General features: G+C 34.9%; 1 protein-coding gene across 4 annotated transcripts in view; it reads right to left on the bottom strand.

Annotated features, from left to right (window-relative positions):
* Window positions 1–412: 412 nt before the first annotated feature.
* The window catches only part of TXNDC16 (thioredoxin domain containing 16), a 130,392-nt gene continuing 107,971 nt past the window's right edge, over window positions 413–22,833 (bottom strand). For all 4 annotated transcript variants that reach the window (XM_029952356.1, XM_029952355.1, XM_029952358.1 and 1 more), the window contains 3 exons: window positions 20,865–21,025; window positions 17,712–17,902; window positions 413–2,449 (listed from right to left, as the gene is read on the bottom strand). In XM_029952356.1, the coding sequence (XP_029808216.1) occupies window positions 2,181–2,449; window positions 17,712–17,902; window positions 20,865–21,025 (621 nt within the window). In that variant the 3' untranslated portion in view covers window positions 413–2,180. The remainder of the gene's footprint in view (window positions 2,450–17,711; window positions 17,903–20,864; window positions 21,026–22,833) is intronic.

Genomic DNA, 22,833 nt, shown 5'->3' with positions numbered 1-22,833 from the left:
ATCTGAGCTGAAATTGAGTTGAACAACCAACCGACTGAGCCACCCAGATGCTCCCAGAATCTAGATTTATTTTGTGAGATTTACCTCTTCTGCATTGTGAAAGTCTGGTTAGGGCTCCCAACTTAAGTGCCCACTCTTCCCCTACCCAAGTTTCCCAGGATTCTCTGAGTCACAAAAGATAGAAAAACAGTTGGAACTGATTCATCACTGAGCTGTTTTCTCATACATTGATCCTAGAAAAGCGTTGGTTCCCATCTTTTTAAAATGTGGCTTAATTTTTCTTCTAACAATATTCCCATTTTGCTTAAGTTTCTGCTACTTGCAACCAAAGCAACCCAATTGATATGGGTAAGTGGTCCAATAGAGGACATGACAGAGGACAGACATGACAAAGGAAACTTTTGAATACAGGTATTATGAAATCTAGACACTTTATTAAAAGAACATGCTATTAACAACTGTCAGAATTGCTGGGTATAGTACAATAACTGATTTTATGTTACTGTGCACTTATAGTTAATTTAGCATTCCCTATTGATTAGGCTAACGTTTCTTATTACTACAAACTATATTTAGAGTTCATTCCATTATCTCCCATGTTAGAAATTAAAACAAATGAGAATGAACTGAAATAATATGCATTACATACTACAGAAAAAATATCAAGAAGGGCTGCAAACGGTAGTAAATGATCTACGTTACAATGAAATATAGCCATTTTTGCTTTTTAAGATTCCAGTTATGAACTCAGTTGTACTAGGCAATCCATACGTGCTGAAAATTTCAAGAACCAGATACCCCAGGTAGGTATTAAAAGGGAGAAATATAGTGGAGCACAAAGTACAATGTTCTTAACAAATGTCTCAAAAATATGCATGAAGCAAAAATGAGACAAACTGCTACAATCAGATCACCCTGACAAGTAAGTGCTTTCGGAATGAAGAATTAATTTTCTGGCTAATCTTCTCCTCTAATTATATAGATGATGGAGACCAATTGATTTGTCCAAAAAGCTTACAAAGGTAGATTTCACACATAGCTCAGATAAGGGAGCCTCTCTTTTTGTGAAGAGGATAGCAGAATGTTTAGATCCTCTTCAAGTAAGCAATATAACTTGTAGAATTAAGAGCAGATTTTAAGATTCTCTTATATACATTTTTATATTTCTATACTACAAGGTTATATAGATTATCATATATAACTGCATAATGTATGTAATAGTGTGTTGTGTGTGTGTGTATAATCTCATTGAGTCCTTTTTAGCATTATCTCATTACCATTCAAAAATATAAAAACAAATTTACAATAAAACATGTTGTTGTGTCTAGATAATAATCAAGATAAGACTACCTAATACATCTTTAATATCCAAGATTTTATTTTGAAATATAACTAAGCAGAACAAGAACATTCTACCACAGGTTAGTTTCAAACAAGATTACTCAACCTTGCTACTACTGATATTTGAAGGATAATTCTTTGTTGTGAGGATATGTCCAATGCATGATAGGGTATCTAGCAGCATCCCTGACCTCTACCCACCCCTACATGCCAGCAATACCTCTAGTCACAAGCAGAAATGTCTCTTGACATTGCCAAATGTCTCCTGGAGGGCAAAACTGCTCCCTGGTTTAAAAACACTGGTTTTAACACCATGTCTACAACAAAGCAAATACAACTTCAGCTGTGTGACATCACTGTGGAGTCAACTATGATTAAACTAGAGTTACATTTTTATTCTAATTCAAAATATTTCACAGCTAGACCCAAGTTAAAGTAATTATACCAGTTTTTATCTAGAGCTGAGCTTCTAATACAGTAGTCTCTAGCCACATCAGAAGGGAGAGGCACAGTAAGGGTGAAATACCCACTGGATATTGAAGACTTGACCCAAAAAAATAATGTGAAATATCATAATTTTTATGTTAACAGAGCTAATTTGGGTATACTTACTGGGTGAAATATTAAAATTAATTACACCTGTTCTTTTCTTAAAGGTGCTACTATAAAATTTCAAGTTAAATATATGGCTCACATTATATTTCCATTGGACAACAATGGTCTAGAGACCGGAAGTGATTATTATTTTTTGATAAGTTCTTCAGTCTACCAAATAAGCTACGAAAACTTTGAAAAGCTCTCCACAGCCCTAGGAAACCAGCTCCTAACTCTTTTGAGCATCACAATTCTTTATTATCATGCTTAAACGATTTTTCTCCTTCTTTAAACCAATTACTTCTATTCCAATGCTTTATTCTCAGTGTTTCAGTTGGTTCTTTTCTGACTGTTGATTTATCTTCATGTTGTTTTTTATCATTCTCCTGCACATTGGTTTCTTTTGTACACTTGGGCTCTTTCCTTGTGGGATGTTGAGATGCTGCGGCATCCATCATACTTAGAAAATCATAAGCAGGAAGAGGAGGTTTCCATTCCTGAGCAGGCAAAATTGCTGGAAGGAAGATACAACTAAAGATTATTAATGAACAGATATAACATCATCATTCAAATATATCACAAAGTATTTTATTTTGAAAAATGCACAGGTAAGAGTAAAGGTGTTACCAGTTTTTACTTAATCTAAACAAAACTAGATTTTTTATCATTGTCTAAGAAACTTGAGACCTCTGTCATTACTAGCTATTTTCATTTTTTATCTTTGCAAACTACTATGTTCCAAATAAAAGTTAGTAATAGGAAAAAAAAAAAAAAAGGTCCAGGATCTCCCTGCTAGTTAACCCTTGAGGTTTTTTTTTTTTTAAATAGCAATATGGTAATGAGATCACATACAGACAGATATAAGTTAAAATGAAAAAGCCTCCTGTTTCCTACGTTACCCAATTTTATCCTGAAGAACTCAAAAAAAATTTTTTTTAATTCCAGTATAGGTAACATTGTGTTATATTAGTTTCAGGTGTGCAATATAGTGGTTCGCCATCATCACAGTGAGTGTGCTCTTAACGCCTTCACCTAGTTCGCCCATTCTTCCACCCACCTTCTCTCTGGTAACCATCAGTTTGTTCTCTATAGTTAAGAGTCTGTTTTTTGGTTTGTCTCTTTTTTTCTTTGTTCATTTGTTTTATATCTTAAATTCCACACATGAGTGAAATCATATGGTGTTTGTCTTTCTCTGACTTATTTCACTTATTTCATAATACCTTCCAGGTCCATCCATGTGGTTGCAAATGGCAAGATTTCATTATTTCTTTATGGCTGAATAATATTCAATTGTGTGCATATATACCACATCCTCTTTATCCATCCATCTATCAATAAACAGTCTGCTTCCATAATTTGGCTGTTGTAAATAATGCTGCATATATCTTTTTGAATTAGCATTTTCATATTTCATGGGTAAATGCCCAGTAGTGGAATTACTGAATCATATGATAATTCTATTTTTAATTTTATGAGGACCCTCCATGCTGTTTTCCAAAAGGGCCGCTCCAGTTTGCAATCCCCCACCAGTGTATGAGGGTTCCTTATTCTCTGCATCCTCGCCAATACTTGTTTCTTGTGTTTATTTTAGGCATCCTGACAGGTGTGAGGTGATATCTCATTATGGTTTTGATTTGCATTTCCCTAATGATGAGTGATGTTGAGCATCTTTTCATGTGTCTGTTGACCATTTGGATGTCTTCTTTGGAGAAATAATCTGTTCGTGTCTTCTGCCCATATTTTAATTGGATTGTTTTTCTGGTGTTGAGTTGTATAGTTCTTTGTTTTTTGAATACTAACTCTTTATCAGATATGTCATTTGCAAATGTCTGCTTCCTTTTAGTAGGATGTATTTCAGTTTTGTTGATTGTTTCCCATGCTATGCAGAAGCTTTTTATTTTGATGGTCACCAATAGTTTATTTTTGCTTCCATTTCCCTTGCCTCAGGAAGCATATTAGAAAAATGCTGCTATTGGCAATGTCAAAGAGGTTATTCCCTTGGCTCTCTTCTAGGATTTTTATGGTTTCAGGTCTCACATTTAAGTCCTAATCCATTTTGAGTTTATTTTTGTGTATGGTGTGAGAAAAGTAGTCTAGTTGCATTCCTTTGCATGTCCAGTTTCCCAACACCATTTGTTGAAGACAGTATCTTTTTCCCATTGCATATTTTCACCTCCTTTGTCAAAGCTTAATTGGCCATATAATTGCAGGTTTATTTCTGGCCTCTCTATTCTGTTTCATTGATTATGTGTCTATTTTTATGCCAGTACCATACTGTTGTGATTATCACATATTTGTAGTATATTTTGAAATTTGTGATTGTGATACCTTCCAGTTTTGTTCTTTTGCAAACTTGCTTTAGCTGTTTTGGGGTCTTTTTTCTGGTTCCATACACATTTAAGAGCTGTTCAAGTTCTGTGAAAAATGCTGTTGGTAAACCAAGGAGGTAAAAGAACTAGACTGTGAAAACTAAGTTTACTTCTAGGTGTTTTTTTTTTTTTGGCACAATTTTAAATGGGCTTGTTTTCTTAATTTCTCTTTCTACTACATTGTTACTGTAGAGAAATGCAATGGATTTCCATATATTGACTTTGTATCCTGCAACCTTATGGAATTCATTATCAGTATTTTAGTGGAGTCATTAGGGTTTTCTTACATATAGGATCATGTCACCTACAAATAGTGACAGATTTCTTTCTTACCAATTCGGATGCCTTTTATCTCTTTTTCTTGTCTCATTGCTGTTAGGACTTCTAGTACCATGCTGAATAAAAGTGGACATCCTTTCTTGTTCCTACTCTTAGAGGAAAAGCTCTCAGTTTTTCACTGAGTTCAATGATGTTAACTGTGGGTTTTTCATATACAGACTTTATTATGTTGAGATATGTTCCCTTTAGACCCACTTTGTTGAGACTTTTTTTTTTTTTATCATCAATGCATGTTGTAATTTGTGAATTTTTTTTTTTGCATCTACTAAAGTGATCATATGGTTTTTATCCCTTGTCTTGTTGATATGATGCATCATGTTGGTGATAATTTGCGAATATTGATCCACACTTGCATCCCAGGAATAAATCCCATTTGATCATGGTGAATGATTTTAATGTATTGTTGGATTCCATTTGCTAATATTTTGTTGAGGATTTTTGTATCTATGTTCATCTAAGGCCTGTAATTCCCTTTTTTTTGTAGGCCCTTTATCTGATTTTGATATCACAGTAATGCTGGCCTCATAGAATGAATTTGAAAGCTTTCCTTACTCTTCTATTTTTATGGAATAGTTTGAGAACATGGTATTAACTCTTCCTTAAATGTTTGGTAGAATTCACCTGTATAGCTGTCTAGTCCTGGATTTTTGTTTGTTGGGAGTCTTTTGATTATTGATTCAATTTCATTGCTGGTAATCAGTTTGTTCAATTTTCTATTTCTCCCTGATTCAGTTTTGGGAGGTTCTATATGTCTAGGAATTTCTTTTTCTTCTAGGTTGTCCAATTTGTTGACATATAATTTTTCATAATCTTCTAATTCTCTGTATTTCTGTGGTGTTGGTTGTTATTTCTCCTCTATCATTTCTGAATTTATGTGTTTTAGTCTTAAGTTTTTTCCCCCTGTGATCTGGCTAAGCGTTTATCAATTTTGTTGATCTTTTCAAAGAACTAGCTCCTGGTTTTACTGATTTTTTTTTTCTGTCCTTTATACCTGCTCTGATCTTTATTATTTCCTGCCTTCTACTGGTTTTGGGTTTTGTTTGTTCTTTTTCTAGTTCCTTTAGGTGAAAGGTTAGGTTGTTCATTTGAGGTTTCTCTTGCTTCTTGAGGTGGGCCTGTATTGCTCTAAACTTCCCTTTAGAACAGCTTTTGCTGCATCCCAAAGATTTTGGACCATTATGTTTTCATTTTCATTGTGTCTCTATATTTATTTCCATTGTCTTTCTATATTTCCTTTCTGATTTCTTGGTTGGTTCATTCATTGTTTAATAGCATGTTACTCAACCTCCAGGTAGTTGTGTTCTTTCCATATTTTTTCTTGTAATTGATTTCTAGTTTCATAGAGTTGTGGATCGAAAAGATACATTGTATGACTTCAGTCTTTTTTAATTTGTTGAGGCTTGTTGTGTGGCCTAATAGGTGCTCTATTCTGGAGAATGTTTCATGTGCACTTGAAAAGAATGTGAATTCTGTTTTAGGATAGAATGTTCTGAATATATCTGTTAGGTCCGTCTGGTTCAATGTGTCATCCAAAGCCAATGTTTCCTTGTTGAATTTTTTGTTTGGATGATCCATCCATTAATATAAGTGGAGTGTTAAGGTCCCCTACTGTTACTGTACCACTCTCAATTCCTTTATGTTTGTTACTAGCTGTTTGTTACTATGTATTTGGGTGCTCCTATGTTGATGTATAAATATTTATAATTGTTTATATCTTGGATTGTTTTCTTTATGAACATATAGTGTCCTTTTTTGTCTGTTGTTACATCTGTTTTAAAGTCTATTTTGTCTGATATACCTATTGCTGCCCTGGCTTTCTTCTCACTTTCATTTGCATGATAAATGCTTTTCTGTCAGTTCACTTTCAACCTGCATGTGTCTTTAGGTTTGAAATGAGTCTCTTATAGGTAGCATATAGATGAGTCTTGCTTTTTATATCCATTTCTTGTGTCTTTTGAATGAAGCATTTAGTCCATTTACATTCAAGGTAATTTTTGATAGATATGTATTTGTTGCCATTTGATACTTGTTTTATGGTGGTTTTGGTAGTTCTCTGTTCCTTTCTTCTCTTGCTTTACTGGGTTTCTTTAGTGACATATTTGGATTTTTCTTTCTTTCTTCCTTTTTTTTTTTTATCTTACTGGTTTTTGACTTGTTACCATTAGATATATATAACATATTGTGCATATAGTAGTCTATATTAAATCTATATTAAGTTTGAACACATTACTCTTCCCCACTCATATTTTAGGAATATGGTATCATACTTTACATCTTTTTATTTTGTGAGTCTTTTGACTGATTTTTACAGATAAACTTAATTTTACTGCTTTTATGCTTCCGACTTTTCTTACTCCTACTCATGGACTTTCCTTTACATTCCAAGAGTCCTGTTTCTAGTAGGGCTATTTTAATGGCTATGAATTCTTTTAAGTTTTGTCTCGGAAGTTCTCCTTCTATTCTAAATGATGGCTTCGCCATATATTCTTGGCTGCAGATCTTTTTCCTTTTAGGACTTTGAATATATTATGCTACTCCCTTGCATCCTGCTAAGTTCCTGCTGAAAACTCTGAACAGCCTTATGGGATTTCCCTTGTAGTAACTGTTTTCTCTTGCTGCTTTTAAAATTCTCTACCAGTACTTTTTGCCATTTTAATTACTATGTGGTTTGGTCCTCCGTGGGTTGACTTCACTGGGGGGTTCTCTGTGCCTCCTGGATCTAGATTTGTTTCCTTCCTCAGATTTGAGAAGTTTTCAGCTAAAACTGAAATAATTCAGCTAAAATTGAAAAAATTTCAAATAAATTTTCTGCTTCCTTTTCTCTCTTCTCTTTCTGAGATCCCTATAATATAAATGTTACTACATTTGATGGTGTCACTGAGTTCATGTCTATTTTCATTTATTATTATTTTTTTCTTTCAGCTTAATTGTTTTCCTCCAAGTTGCCAATCCATTCTTCTGGTCTTCCACTTACTACATCTAGTGTATTTTTACTTTCAGTTATTGAGTTCTTGATCTCTGATTGGTTCTTTTTTTGTTTTATAGATCTTTGTTAAGAGTCTCACTGAGGTCCTCCACTCTTTCTCAAGCCTAACAAGTATCTTTAGACCATTACTTGAAATTCTCTGAGGCACATGACTTAATTCCATTTTGTTTAGCTCTCTTGCTGTGATTTTTGTTCTGTTCTTTCACTTGGGACATATTCTTCTTTCTCATTTTTTTCGAACTCTGTTTCAATGTGTTAGGAAAGTCAGGTATGTCTCCTGCTTTTGAAAATAGTGGCCTCGTGAAGAAGAGGTCCTGTAGTGCCCTGGACTCCAGGGTCCCCTGTTCACCAGAACCTGGCACTTCATGGATGTTGTCGTTGTGCCCAACTGCTATGGTTGAGCCACTTTTGCTTCATTGCAGTTGTCTGCAATGACTCTGCCTGTCGTGGACAAGGCAATCTCTGTGTTGTTAGTGAGCCATTCTGGGGCCACCTTGGTCTTCAGTTGAGCCAGACCAGGTATTTGCCAGAGATGCAGTAGCACTTTTCCTGTGTTGTCCTCTGAGAAGCCTCTGTTGGTGGGTGGGGCCTGCAGTTGGACGGCTGCTTGTGGTTATCTTCCTCTCTCCCCAGGACAGGTGTTACTTTACAGTGGTGCTGGCCACTGTCACACCTGCTTGCACACTGCCATGTTTGCAGCACCACTTTGGATGGGCTCCAGCCAGGGGCATATTGGAGGGGCAGGTCCACAGGAGAATGCAAAGGAGGATTAGCAAGTTAGTTGCAGAGTGTTGGCACTGAGCTGTTCTCCCCAGGTGTCATGTATCGAGGCTAGGGGGCAGAAGAGGGAAATGGGGCCTGCCAGCTCCTTTGTTCCTAGAGAAGTCTCCTAAAGATCCCTGCCAGTCCAGCACACACTGAGATTAGTAAATAAATGTCCTTCTGAGGTAGCCCAAGTGTTTTTCAAACTGCTGCTTCTATGCTGTGTCTCTGTTTGGCTGTTTATTGTGCTCTTTAAGGGTGGGACTCCACCCTCCAGGTTCTCCCAGAGAAACTTTTTTCTTAAATTTGAGTATATTTGAGACACAATGTTACATTACTTTCAGGTGTGTAACATAGTGATTCAGTACATTTATGTTAGGCTACACTCACCATAAGCACAGCTACCATCTGTCACCACACAATTCTTCATAATATCATTGACTACATTCCCTATGCTGTACCTTTCGTCCCCATGACTTATCCATTCCATAGCTGGAAGCTGTGTCTCCCACTTCCCTTCCCTATTTTTCCCATCCCGCCTCTAGCCCTTCCCTCACCATCAGTTTGTTCTCTGTAGTCTTAGTCTGATTCTGCTTTTTCTTTGTTCATTTGTTTTGTTTTTCCAGATTCCACATACCAGTGGAATCAACGGTTTTGTCTTTCTCTGACTTATTTCCCTTAGTGTAATACCCTTTAAGTCCACCCATGTTGGTTAAGTATGTGGAAAAAAAAAGGAGTGGAGTGCTGGTGGGAATGTAAACTGGTTCAGACAATGGGGAAAACAATATGGAGGATTCTCAAAAAATTAAAAATGGCAATACTATATGATCTGGTAATTCTGGCACTGGTATTTACAGTAATTTGAAAAGATACATGCACCCCTGTGTTAACTGCAGCATTATTTACAATAGGGAAGATATGGACCCAACCCAAGTATCCATCGATAGATGTTTTTGTAGCTTTTGACTTACAGTTTCCATACACTTTATGAAAATAGATTCATTAACTATAGACAGGAATACTTAAAAATTGCTATAGAATCAATTATACTATAAAGATACAGTGATTGGATAGTGTCTTAGATTTCATGGTAGTAAATTTGAATATTATTTTAAAACATTGGCCAGTAGAAGAGAAAAAGTGATTTAATCTGATAACATATGAGTACATTAGCTAACTTCTATTTAGTAGACAGACTTTTAGAATGTAGTTGCCTGTTTAAAATAATATTTTAAGAAATAAACTAAGTAAATGTGCAAGTAAGCCTTTAAAAAATAAATTCCAGTGAAAGAATCTCTACATTATTACATGAAAAAATGTTGATAAAATACAAACTTGAGCATGTCTCATAAATGAAATAAATACCTTTAAAAGCTTGGGAAATTCATATAAATTCTAATTTCCAGAGGTGAATTAAAAACTCCAACAAAAATCTGCATAAATACATATGCAGTTTATCTATACTCTACTTGATACATAATTTCCTCATGCGGAATCAATGATATGAAATCCTAGTACATGGTATATAGGCAGGGTATTAAATTTAGGCTACACCTGGAGTTGATGTTTAAAATTACTGTTGTGAGGTTAGCAGATTCAAAAGTGACCAACAAATAAAATATTTTCTTGAATATAAGGAATAGGTAAGAGGTAAGAATGTTGTTTTCAAAATGCAGATAAAGTATGTTTATTAAAGACATTAAGTTATCTTTAAGGAAAATCCAACTTGAAACATAACAAATACTCAACATATTTATTTCTAGGTAAACACTGCAGCCTAGTGATCTGACATGATGGCAAAATGCCTAAAGTAAGTAGGCATTTCAATTCTAATTATTTGCCAAGTAAATTCTACAAAGGTCCCAATGTTTTCCATTGCAAGTAAACTGTACTCTCATCACGTATGAATAATAAATGCATTATTATCAAATTAGTAATGATAATAGCTAACGTTTATTGAGCCTTTACTGTGTACCAGACATTATGCTTTTAATCTTTACAATTCTGTGAAGGAAGTATAATTTTTATCCCAATTTTATAGATGAGAAAATCAAGACCTAAAAAGGCCAGTGAACCTAAAGAAGGTTAAATGGAAATCTCAAATAAGAACAGCAAGTCGTCACAATCTCACAGAAATGAAGATGTGCAACGAGCATGGTAAAGCAGACACACATGGCACTGCATTGCAGATTCAGGCTTTTCTGGGAGCAGCTACCACACCCCAGTGTCCAATCTGTCTCCTAAAGAGTGAGGAGAGCAGGTTCTGTCGGCACAGAAGGCAAGACCCAATACACCAATACTACTCAGTTTGCTTCTTTCCTGCGGCAGAGGCTGCAGAAAAAATTTTAAAATAGGAACACTGATACAAAGAAACAATGAAAGCCCCTCAAAGAGTGACTTGGCAAAGGCATTAACAAAATTACAGTGGAAGATACACCACTCAGGAAACTAAAAAGACTAATTCTGGTTCTTTCCTCTTGGTAATGTCGAGGAATCAAAGCCCTACTGATGCTCCTTGTATGAAAGATGTATATAAGAATAATGATAATACGTTAGGTTTTACACCTTACAAAGTGTTTTTACATACATACTTGATTTTTAAAATAACTATGTGACATAAAGTAGGAAATATTAATCTCATTTTACAGTTGCAGAGAAGGAAACAGACTTGCCTAGAGTCACACCATTAGTAATCAAGGAGGTTGGATAATGAGCTTGGTTTCTGTACCTTTGAACATCACCACCTTTTTTACTTACTTTTATTTTTTTAATTGAGGTACTGCTGACATACAATATTAGTTTCAGGTATATGACAGAATAATCTGACATTCATATATGTCATGAAATGATCACCATACATCTAGTTACCATCTATTACCACAGAAAATTAGAATATTAACTATATTCCATATGATGTACTATTCATCCCCATGACTTATTTTAGAAAGTTTGTACCTCTTAATGACATTTGTGTATTTTGTCCATCCCTCCTCCAATCCCCTCCCCTCTGACAATAGTTCTGTTTTGTTTGTTTTTTAGATTCTACATATATGTGATATTATACAGTATTTGTGTTCCTCTCTTATTTCACTTAGCAGAATACTCTCTAGGTCCATCCATGTTGTCACAAATGGCAAGATTTCATTCTTTTTTATGGATGAGAAATATTCCACTGTGTATAAATATCATACTTTCTTTATCCATTCTTCTATCTCTGGATGCTTGGGCTGCATCCATATCTTTGCTATTGTAAATAATGCTGCAGTAAACAAACGGGTGCATATATATTTTCAAATTAATGTTTTCAATTTCTTTGGGTAAATAGAAGTGGAATTACTAAATCACATGGTATTTTATTTTTAATCTCTTGGAACCTCCATACTGTTTTCCACAGTAGCTGTGCCAATTTACATTCTCACTAACAGTGCACAAGGGTTCGCTTTTTCCCACATCCTTGCCAATGCTATGTTTTGTTTTTTGATACTAGCCATTCTGACTGGTATGAGGTGATATCTCACTGCGGTTTTGATTTGTATTTCCCTGAAGATTAGTGATGTTGAACATCTTTTCATGTGTCTGTTGGCCATCTGTATGTCGTCTTTGGAAAAATGTCTACTTAGGTCCTCTGCCCATTTTAAATTGGATTGTTTTCTGGGTGTTGAGATCTATGTGTTCATTATATATTTTAGATATTAACCCTGATCAGATATATCATTTACAAATATCTTCTCTCATTCATGAGGTTCCCTTTTCATTTGTTGATAGTTTATTTGCTGTGCAAAAGCTTTTTAGGTTGCTATAGTTACAACTGTTTATTTTGCTTTTGTTTCCCTTGCCTGGGGGATGTCTAGAAAAATACTGCTAAGGCTGATATCCAAGAGTTTACTGCCTATGCTTTATTTTTATGAAATGTACTTGTTTTTGAAAGAGCGTGTGCATGTACTAGCAGGGGAGGGGCAGAGAAGAGAGGGAGACACAGAATCCAAAATAGGCTTCAGGCTCAGAGCTGTCAGCACAGAGCTTGGTGCAGGGCTCAAAACTCATAAACCATGAGATCATGACATGAGCAGAAGTCAGATGTGTAACTGACTGAGCCACCCAGATGCCCCTACCTATGCTTTCATTTAGGAGTTTTATGATTTCAGTTCTTACATTTAGGTCTTTAACCCATTTTAAGTTTATTTTTGTATACAGTATAAGAAAGTGATCCACCATTACTAACACAATTTATTGAAGAAACTGTCTTTTCCCCATTGTATATTCTGGTCTCATTTGCTGCATATTAATTCACTATATAAAAGTGGGTTTATTTTTGGGCTCTGTCTTCTGATCCATTAAACCATGTGTGCGTTTTTGTACCAATACCATTCTGTTTTGATTAATATAGCTTTGTAATATTGTTTGAAACCTGATATTGTGATACCTCTAGCTTTGCTCTTTCTCAAGATTGCTTTGGCTGTCTTTTGTGGTTGCATACAAATTTTAGGATTATTTTTTCTAGTTCTGTGAAAATACTATTGGTAATCTGATAAGGACTCCATTGAATCTGTTGATTGCTTTGGGTAGTATGGACATATTAATAATATTAATTCCTCCAATCCAGGATCATGATACATCTTTTCATTTGCTGTCTTCAATTTCTTTCATCAATGTCTTCAGAGTACAGGTCTTTCACTTCCTTGGTTAAATTTATTCCTGGATATTTTATTTTTTTGATGGAGATGTAAATAGACTATTTGCTTAATTTCTCTTTCTGCTAGTTCATAATTAGTGTGTAGAAACATAACAGATTTCTGAATATTAACTTTGTATCCTCCATCTTTACTGAATTCATTTATCAGTTCTAATAGTTTTTGGTGGAGTTTTTAGGATTTTCTATATATGGTATCAGGTCACCTGTAAATAATGACAGTTTTACTTCCACTTATCAATTTGAACGCCTTTTAATTTTTTTCTTGTCTGACGGCTATGGCTAAAAAAGTGGTGAGAGTGGATGGACATCTTTTCTTGTTCCTTATCTTAAGGGGAAAAGCTTTCAACCTTTTATCATTGAGTATGATGTTAGGTGTCGTTTTGATGTATATGGCGTTTATTATATTGAGGTACATACCTCATTTTCTTGAGAGTTCATATCATGAACAGACATTGAATTTTATCAAATGCTTTTTCTGCATCTATTGAGATGATTATATAATTTTTATCTTTCATTTTGCTAATGTGGTATACCCTGTGATTGATTTGCAAATACTGAACCATCCTTGCATCCCTGAAATAAATCACATTTAACTTTGCTGAATGATCCTTTCAATATATTTTAAATTAATTTTGCTAATATTTAGTTAAGGATTTTTTCATCTATGTTCATCAGGGATATTGGACTGTAATTTTCTTTTTCTGTAGCATCTTTGTCTGATTTTGGTATTAGGGTAATGGTGGCTTTATAGAATAAATGTGGAAGAATTCTTTTTTCTTAGACTTTTGGTATACTTTGAGAAGGATAGGTGTTAATTCTTTATTTTTGGTAGAATTCACCTGTGAAACCATCTGGTATAGAACTTTTGTTTGTTAGAAGTCTTTTAAAGAAATTTTTTTTGTTTATTACTGATTCAATGTTGGTAGAAGTAATTAGTTTATTCAGACTTTCTATTTTTTCCTGATTTGGTCGTGGAAGTTTGTAAGTTTCTAGGAATTTATCCATTTCCTCTAGATTGTCAAATTATTTAGCATATAATTTTTCATGATAGTTTCTTATAATCCTTTGTATTTCTGTGGTGTTATACCTTCTCTTTCATCCTGAGGGTATCTGAGTCCTCTTTTTTTTTTTTTTTCCCTCTTGATGAGTCTGGCTAAAGGTCTATCACTTTTGCTTATCTTTCTAAAGAATCAAACCTTAGTTTCATTGATCTTTTCTACTAATTTTTAAGTCTCTGTTTCATTTATTTCCACTCTAACCTTGATTACTTCCTTCCTTCTATAACTTTGGGTTTTGTTCTTTTTCCAGCTCCTTTTTCTTTTTCTCATTTTTCTGGCTGTTTTTGTAGTTCCAATCTATTCCTTTATTCTCTTGTCCTCTTTCCTTGTGATTTGATGACTTTCTGTAATGTTTGGATTCCTTTCTCCTTATTTTTTGAGTACCTATTATAGATTTTTGGTTTGTGGTTGCCATGTGGTTCATATAAAACACACTATGTAAAGTAGTCCATTTTAAATTGATGGTCACTTTAGTTCAAAAACATTCTAAAAGCACTAGTTTTACTAGTTTCTCCTGCCCCAAAGTTTTATGTTTTTGGTGTCATATTATGCATCTTTTTGTGTATCCATTAACTAATAATTTTAGAGACAGCAGATTTGACTACTTTTGTCTTTTAATCTTCATACTGGTAATAAGTGACTGATCTACTATTTTCATGTCTGCTTATAACAGTGAGATTTTTTTCCTTTCATAATTTCCTTCTAGTTATGGCCTTTTCTTTTCCATTTAAATCTGTTTAATATTCCTTGTAAGGCTGGTTTACTGGTGATGAACTCCTTTAATATTTGTCTAGCAAATTCTTTATCTTTCCTTCAGTAATGAATGATAACCTTGCCAAGTAAAGTATTCTGAGTTATAAGGTTTTCCTTCAGCACTTTGACTGTATCATGCTATTCCCTTCTGGCCTGCAGAGTTTAAGATGAAAAATCAGCTGAGAGTTACACACAAGGGAATGTCCATTAGACTAGCTGATTTTCTTTGGCTGCTTTTAAGATTCTGTCTTGATCCTTAATAATTGTCATTTTAATGGTTATGTGTGTTAATGTGGACCTCTTTGGATTCACTTAGAGCTCTCTGTGTCTGCATGTCTAGATCTGCATGTCTATTTCCTTCCCCAGGTTAGGGGAGTTTTCAGCTATTAATTTCTTCAAATGATTTCTGCCCCTTTCTCCTTCAAACCTCCTATGTCTCCGTAATGTAAACATTAGTCTGCTTGATGTTGTCTCAGAGGTCTATTACACTCTCCTCATTTTAATTATTTTTTTCCTTCTGTTTTTCAGCTTGAATGATTTGCACCACCCGGTCTTCCATCCATGCTTTGCATTTTGTAATCTACTTTGATTCCCTCTAACATTTTTTTTCATTTCAATTGTATTCTTCAGGTCTGATGGGTTCTTTTTTATAGTTTTTTTTTAGATTCAAGTTTTTATTTACATTCCAGTTACTTAACATATAGTGTGATATTAGTTTTAGAAGAATTTAGTGATTCATCACTTATATTTAACACCCAGTGCTCATCACAAGTGCCCTTAATACCCATTACTGTTTTAATCCATACCCCCACGCCTCCTAGGTTGTGACTTAGTCAGTCAAGTGCCCAACTTCATCTCAGGTCATGATCTCATGGTTTGTGAGTTCGAGCCCCACGCTGGGCTCTCTGCTCTCAGCACAGAGTTCACTTTGGATCCCCTGCCTCCCTCTCTCTATGCCCCTCCCCCATTCACACACTCGCACTCTCTCAAAAATAAGAACAGTAAAATACTTTATTTTTAAAATATCATCTAGAAGCACCTAGCATAGCCAAAATTATCTTGAGGAGGAATCAAATTTCCCTATTTAAACCTATTGCAAAGCTGCAGTATTCAAGTTTTTTTTTTAAGTTTGTTTATTTTGAAAGAGGGCATGTGGACAAGCAGGAGAGGGGCTGAGAGCAAGGGAGAAAGAGAATCCCAAGCAGGCTCCATACTGTTAGCACAGACCCCAACACAGAGCTCAAACTCAGGAACCATGAGATCATGACTGGGCCAAAATCAAGAGTCAGATGCTTAACTGACTGAGCCACCCAGGCACCTCCAACCTGCAGTATTCAAGAGAAGGTGGTACTGGCATAAGGAGAGATACAAAAACATGCAGGAATATTCATAGTAGCATTATTCATAATAACCAAAAAGTGGAGAAAACCCAAATGTCCAATTGATGGATAAACAAATGTGGTATATCCATACAATGAAATATTCATCCATAAAAAGGAATGAAATACTGATTCATGTTATAACCTCAATGATCCTTGAAAACCTATACTAAGTGAAAAAGCCAGACGCAAAGGCCATGTGTTATATGATTCCAGTTATATAAAATGTCCAGAATGACAAGTCTCCAGAGACAGAAAATATATTAGTAGGTTGCCAGGAATTGGAAAGAAGGAGGAAGAGGGAGTGACTGCTAATAGGTAGGGGGTCTCTTTCTTGGGGTGATGGAAATGTTCTAGAATTCAATAGTGGTAATGGTTGGACAACCTTGTGAATATACTAAAACTACTGAATTCTATACTTTAAAAGGATGAATTTTATGGTATGTGAATTATATTTCAATATAAAAATATCATCCATAGGCTGTTTAAACATAACAATGTAGTTAAAACTGCCTGCATAACAGAAATGAAGCAGACTACCTAGGAAAAACAGGTGTGCTGCAATGATTGACACTTAGAATAAATGAGTCATCTGATTACATATACACAAATATACATAATGATAGATTCACACTATGCAAGGCTGAGTGACAATATAACACTGAATTGGAGTTTGTACATAAGAACTGTGTGTGTATATGCATATACGTGCATATTTATATAAACACTCCCCCCCCCCCCCATTTCAGGACTCTGTCATTGAACAAAAAATAATAGTTTATCTGGTATCCAATAACAAAATCCTTGTAAAGTATCTTAGAAGATTTTTCATTACATCAAATTTCACACTATTTCCTCGATATGCTAATGATCTAGGCTATTACATGTTAAATTACAGCAACAGGCCTGTTGCCAAAATTGTAAATATATACATCTGTACCATAGATATAAATCCACATATATATTAGAAAAGTGGAGACTATGGCATATCATGATCCAGCATCAGAAATTCTCAACCCAGATCTATTTTTCTGTGGTTCAAAATTCTGGCTCTGGACTAAAAGAGATGCTGGTTGGAATCTAAGCATCCTCATTTACTGGTTAATTATGTGGCTTTGAATAGTTACCTTACTCTTGTAGAGTAACAGTACTTCCTATGACTCTTAATCACTTAGCATTGCGATAGACACCAATTAATAGACACAATTAAGCATTCAATAAATGTTAGTTACTATCATTAAACTTAATTTTACTTATTTTCTGGGAGTAATAAATACCACAATAAAGACTGCCCCATGGAAAATTCTATCAACATATTAATATTTAGGATACTTATAAACATTACAATTCAATTAATTCTAGCATTCATTAGCTATAATTCAAGTTTTAAAATCTATGAAAATATAGAACTTTGTGTATTAAAAACAGAAAACTTACTGATATGACTCTCAAGTCCTGCTTCTAACTTCTTAAGCCACGATAAAATGTTTTGTTCGGTGATAGCCTGTTCTGCAGGAAATACAAATACTTGGCCCCCTGAATGCAGATTCACCACAACAATACAAGGAAGTGGAGGCAGAGCATCAAAATATGTCTGCAAGATTACTCTTCCCACAGGAGTATTCTTTCTACAAAAGGAGCAATTGAATATGTTAGTATTTCTTTCTATAATTATGAAAATAATTTACAGAATATTAAACTTTAAATATACTTTAAATATAGTATCCCATCATTAAGTTTATAAAAAGATGTCCTGAAAACTAAGAGGTCTACAACTATGTTATTAGTAATCAGATTCTTAATGAGTTTCTTTTAACATGGGCACTCTGTTTCTCTTAGAAAAAAAGGCAGCCAGTCATATTTTCATGAAAGCCAGTCATAGTTCAGTGATCAATTTAGGTTTGATATAATCAAGAGGTTCCTCCCAAAGGAACCATGTGATCACATGTCAACTCAAAAATTAAATGCTTACAAACTATAAAATACTAATAACTACTCCAAATAAAATTGTTTTTCCTCAGAAAAAAAATTTATTTCAAATTAAAAATATTTTTTAAAGTTATAATTAAACACGGAAACCAAAACTTTTAAGATACCCAGCTTTCCTGGGGTACTTGGGTGGCTCAGTAGGTCAAGTGTCCAACTCTGGCTTGGATCATGATCTCACAGTTCTTTAGTCTGGCCTGTGTATTAGGCTCTGTGCTTACAACTCAGAGCCTGGTACTTGCTTCAGATTCTCTCTCTCTCTGCCCCTCCCCTGCTAGCACTCTGTCTCTCTCTCAAAAGCAAATAAACATTAAAAAAAAATTTTTTAGGGGAGCCTGGTGGCTCAGTTGGTTGAGCATCAGTTTGAGCCCCATATCAGACTCTGTGCTGACAGCTCAGAGCCTGGAACCTGCTTCAGCTTTTAGGTCTCCTCCTATATGCCCCTCTCCCACAGCTCTGTCTCTCTCTCTCTCTCTCTCTCTCTCTCCTCTCTCTTTCAAAAGATGTCGAGCTTTCCTAAAACATCACATTTCACATTATAGAAAATACTGTTTTACTCTGAGATACCTACAAAGATAATTACCCTGGGAAAATTTTGTCTTAAGCAGTAGACTGTTAAGAGTTCACTGAAATCAAATGTACACTTCCTCATGCTTGTAATTTTTCAAATAAATTAAAAATGAACTTTTCATCTGATGCATTTGAACAATGGATAGTGTATATATGTGAACTGTGTTCACAGACATTAAATGTACACTCACACTCTCAAATAAAAGAATATAAAAATATTAAAAGAACTGAAGAAAAATGCCAAAGTACACAATGTTTATTTTTCTGTATTTGCCAAATTTTCCTCAGTGGACATCAATTACTTTTTTTTTTTAAGTTTATTTTGAAAGAGAGTGAGCACAAGTGAGGTGGGGGCAGAGAGAGACAAAGAGAATTCCACGAAGGCTTCACACTGTCAGCACAGAGCTTGATGGTGGGCTCAGTCTCACAAACCACGAGATCATGACTTGAGCCACCCAGGCACCCAAATTACTTTTAAAATCAGAAAAATTACTACTACTAAAAATCTGTAGGACACCAAAGCAAAGGCAACAAAAATAAAATAAACAAGTGGGACTACATCAAATTAAAAAGCTTCCGCATGTGGGGCACCTGGGTGGCTCAGCTGATTGAGCTTCCGACACCTGATCTGGGCTCAGGTCATGATCCCAGGGTCAAGGGCCTGAGCCCCATGTCAGGCTCGGTGCTGAGCATGGAGCTCACTTAAGATTCTCTTTCCCCCAGTCACTCGTTCTCAAAATCTTCTACAGACAAAGGAAACCATCAACTAAAAGAGAAGGTAACCTTTGGAATGAGAGAAAATATTTGCAAATCACCTATCTAATAAGGTGTGAATATCCAAAATAACTAAAGAACTCATAACAGCAAAAACCACAAATAATCCAATTAAAAATGGGCAGAAGAACTGAATAGACATTTTTATAAAGAAGACATACGGATGGCCAAAAGGTACATGAAAAGATGTTCAACATAACTAATCATTAGGAAAATGCAAACCAAATCTACAATGAGATATCACCTGTTAAAATGGCTAGTATCAAAGAAAAAAAGATAATATTGGTGAGGACATGAACAAAAGGGCATCTTTTGGTGGTAGGAATGTATATTGGTGCAGCCACTGTGGAAAACAGCATAGAGGTTCCTCAAAAAATTGAAAATAGAACTACCATATGATCTGGCAATCCTACTTCTTGGGTATGTATCCAAAGGAGATAAAAACAAGACAGTGAAGAGATACATACACTCCCATGTTTACTGCAGCATTATATGCAACAGCCAAGACACAGAAACAAACTAAGTGTCAACAAATGAACGTATATAATGGAAAATTATTCAGCCATGAGAAAGAAAATCCTGCATTTGTTGCAACATGGATGGCCTCTGAGGGCATTACACCAGGTGAAATAAGCCCAACAGACAAAGACAAATACTGCATGGTAACACTTATGTGAAAGAAAAATCTAAAAATAGTCAAACTGCCAGAAACAAGAAAAGTGACTGCTGGGGACTGGGGGTTGCGGGACATAGGAAGAGGATGGGAAAAGGAACAAACTTTCAGCTGTAAGATGAATAAGGTGTAAGGATCTCATGTAGAACATGGTGACTACAGTTGATAATACTACATAACTGAAATTTGCTAAGACAATAGAACTTAGATCTTAGTACCCCCTGAAAATTCTACATATATACACATTTTTAAATGTTTGTGGTAATGAATATGTTAATTAGATGGAGGAGTCCTTACACAACATATACACACATCAAATCACCACAATGTACACTTTAAATATCTTAAAGTTTTGTCAATTACACCACAATGGACCTGAAAAAAATCCCACTCAACAAAATGAATTATTTTCTACAATTATTTTTTTAATCTAAAACAAGGTCATCTTTTCGTTACTAAAACACCATGATAACATATACACTGGTCCCATAATATTAGCTCCAAAGGTAGTTAGTTTCATTACCTAATGAAAATGTGGTAATTACAGTTTCTTACTTTTTGCATATTAAAAATTAAAAAATACTTACAGATTTAACCAGCAAGGGGTAAGTGAATCCAAGTGTTTCTCTTGTACCAGCGTCAATATTGCTTTTTTATACTGAGGATTTATGCTGCCATCACTGAATAGAATAAATAATGGTTTCTGAAGTCTTAAATAAATGGGAAGGTTTTTCACAGTGATTTCTGGCTGTTCAAAAAAAGAAAAAAAATTTTTACATTGTAGTACTTGTGTTGCTTGTTGGTGGTGTTTGCTTATTTAATACATTCCGTCAGAGACAGAAATTACATGCTGTTTTTTTCCCCTAGGAAGTGTGTCTTGGGTTTTTCCCTTATTATTTTCGTTACTTTTTTTTCCTCTTCTTTTTTTGGTGGTGGGGGTGGTTATGTTTAAATGAAGTTGCTCTTACAACACCAAAGACTTAATCATCCATTTCCTATATGAAAGGTAGCTACTTTTTTGCATGGACCTCAAGCATATTGTAGTATAGAGGTGGAATTTAAGGAAAGGTATTAAGCAGGCTGTGTTGTAGCTTATGGGCAAGTAATAAATTGTATCATGTCTCTTGAATGTATCATAGATAAGCTGCTATATAACGATTGCCACTTCAGATAGCTGTGAAATTAGGTGATTAACTAGTTGTTACTTACCTTCTAATTGCTGTATAAGTCTTATTACATGAAATAGAAGTTGGGGTTTTGATTTTTTACTGTGCTTTTCTGTTTGGAATGTCATTGTAACTACTCTATTGTAAATGATGGAAAATAAAGCATATGTTAAAAAAAACTTAAAACAAACTATGGAAAATAAGGCATAAAATAGAAAATAATGTTCAAATCCCTCATTCAAGGTTAGTTTGTAAAATGTAATTAAAACATATTCTAAGTGGAGATTTTGCATTACTGACTAAACCTGTGACTATCAAGAGCTTTTAATTTTTAAATTTTTTTTAATGTTTATTTTTGGGGGAGAGACAGAGTGTGGGAGGGAGAGTAAGGGGGGGTATAGAGAGAGAGAGAGACACACATACAGAATCTGAAGCAGTCCCCAGGCTCTGAGCTGTCAGCACAGAGCCTCATGAGGGGCTCAAACCCACAAACCGCCAGATCATAACCTGAGCCAAAGTCAGACGCTTAACTGGCTGAGCCACCCAGGTGCCCCTCAAGAGCCTTTTATTTAAGCCCACTTTATCTTTTAAATTTTTTTTTAATGTTTTATTTATTTTTGACACAGAGAGAGACAGAGCATGAGAGGGGGAGGGGCAGAGAGAGAAGGAGACACAGAACCGGAAGCAGGCTCCAGGCTCTGAGCTAGCTGTCAGCACAGAGCCTGATGCGGGGCTCGAACCCACGAATGTGAGATCTGACCTGAGCCGAAGTCGGAGGATTAACTGACTGAGCCACCCAGGCGCCCCTAAGCCCACTTTATCTTAATGAGTTATTTTAAAAAAGAACAAATTTCAGAATAACTTAAACAAGCTCCCTGTTTTACAAGGATGTAACACTTCTAATAATTTCTTATGCTAAAATCTGGAGCAGATTAGTAGACATCTGACAAACAAAACCCTTATAGTATCTAACACAAAATTTTTGATAAAAATGCTGAGCTTCAAAGGTGCAATCTTTCAACGTCTATGATTACTTAATCTTATTTTGTTTGAATATTACAGATTTTAGCATAATGAATGTTACCAAAAAACAGGTTTAAACAAATAAAAATATGAGTCTTATTTCATTTCTTTTTGGTTTAAGCTCAAATACCAGGCTCTGGTATGTACGTTTCCTTATTTAGTTCTCAAAGCCACTTTTTCCTCTGCCAAGTCTCATTTTTCTTCTAATTCTCCTACACACTCAAAATCCCCTTCTTACATGTTCCTCTTTCATGACTTTGATCTTAGATTCCCTCTTCTCCAAATTTCCCTATGTTTTCTTCTGATATTAACTGTTATCTTTCATCTTCTATATGAGTTACACCCTTTCCTAAAATTGGCAAATCTC

The sequence above is a fragment of the Suricata suricatta genome, chromosome 9, assembly GCF_006229205.1.
Source record: "Suricata suricatta isolate VVHF042 chromosome 9, meerkat_22Aug2017_6uvM2_HiC, whole genome shotgun sequence".
NCBI lineage: Eukaryota > Metazoa > Chordata > Mammalia > Carnivora > Herpestidae > Suricata > Suricata suricatta.
Note: the sequence above shows the minus strand (reverse complement) of the source record. Positions and strands in the feature narration are given on the sequence as shown.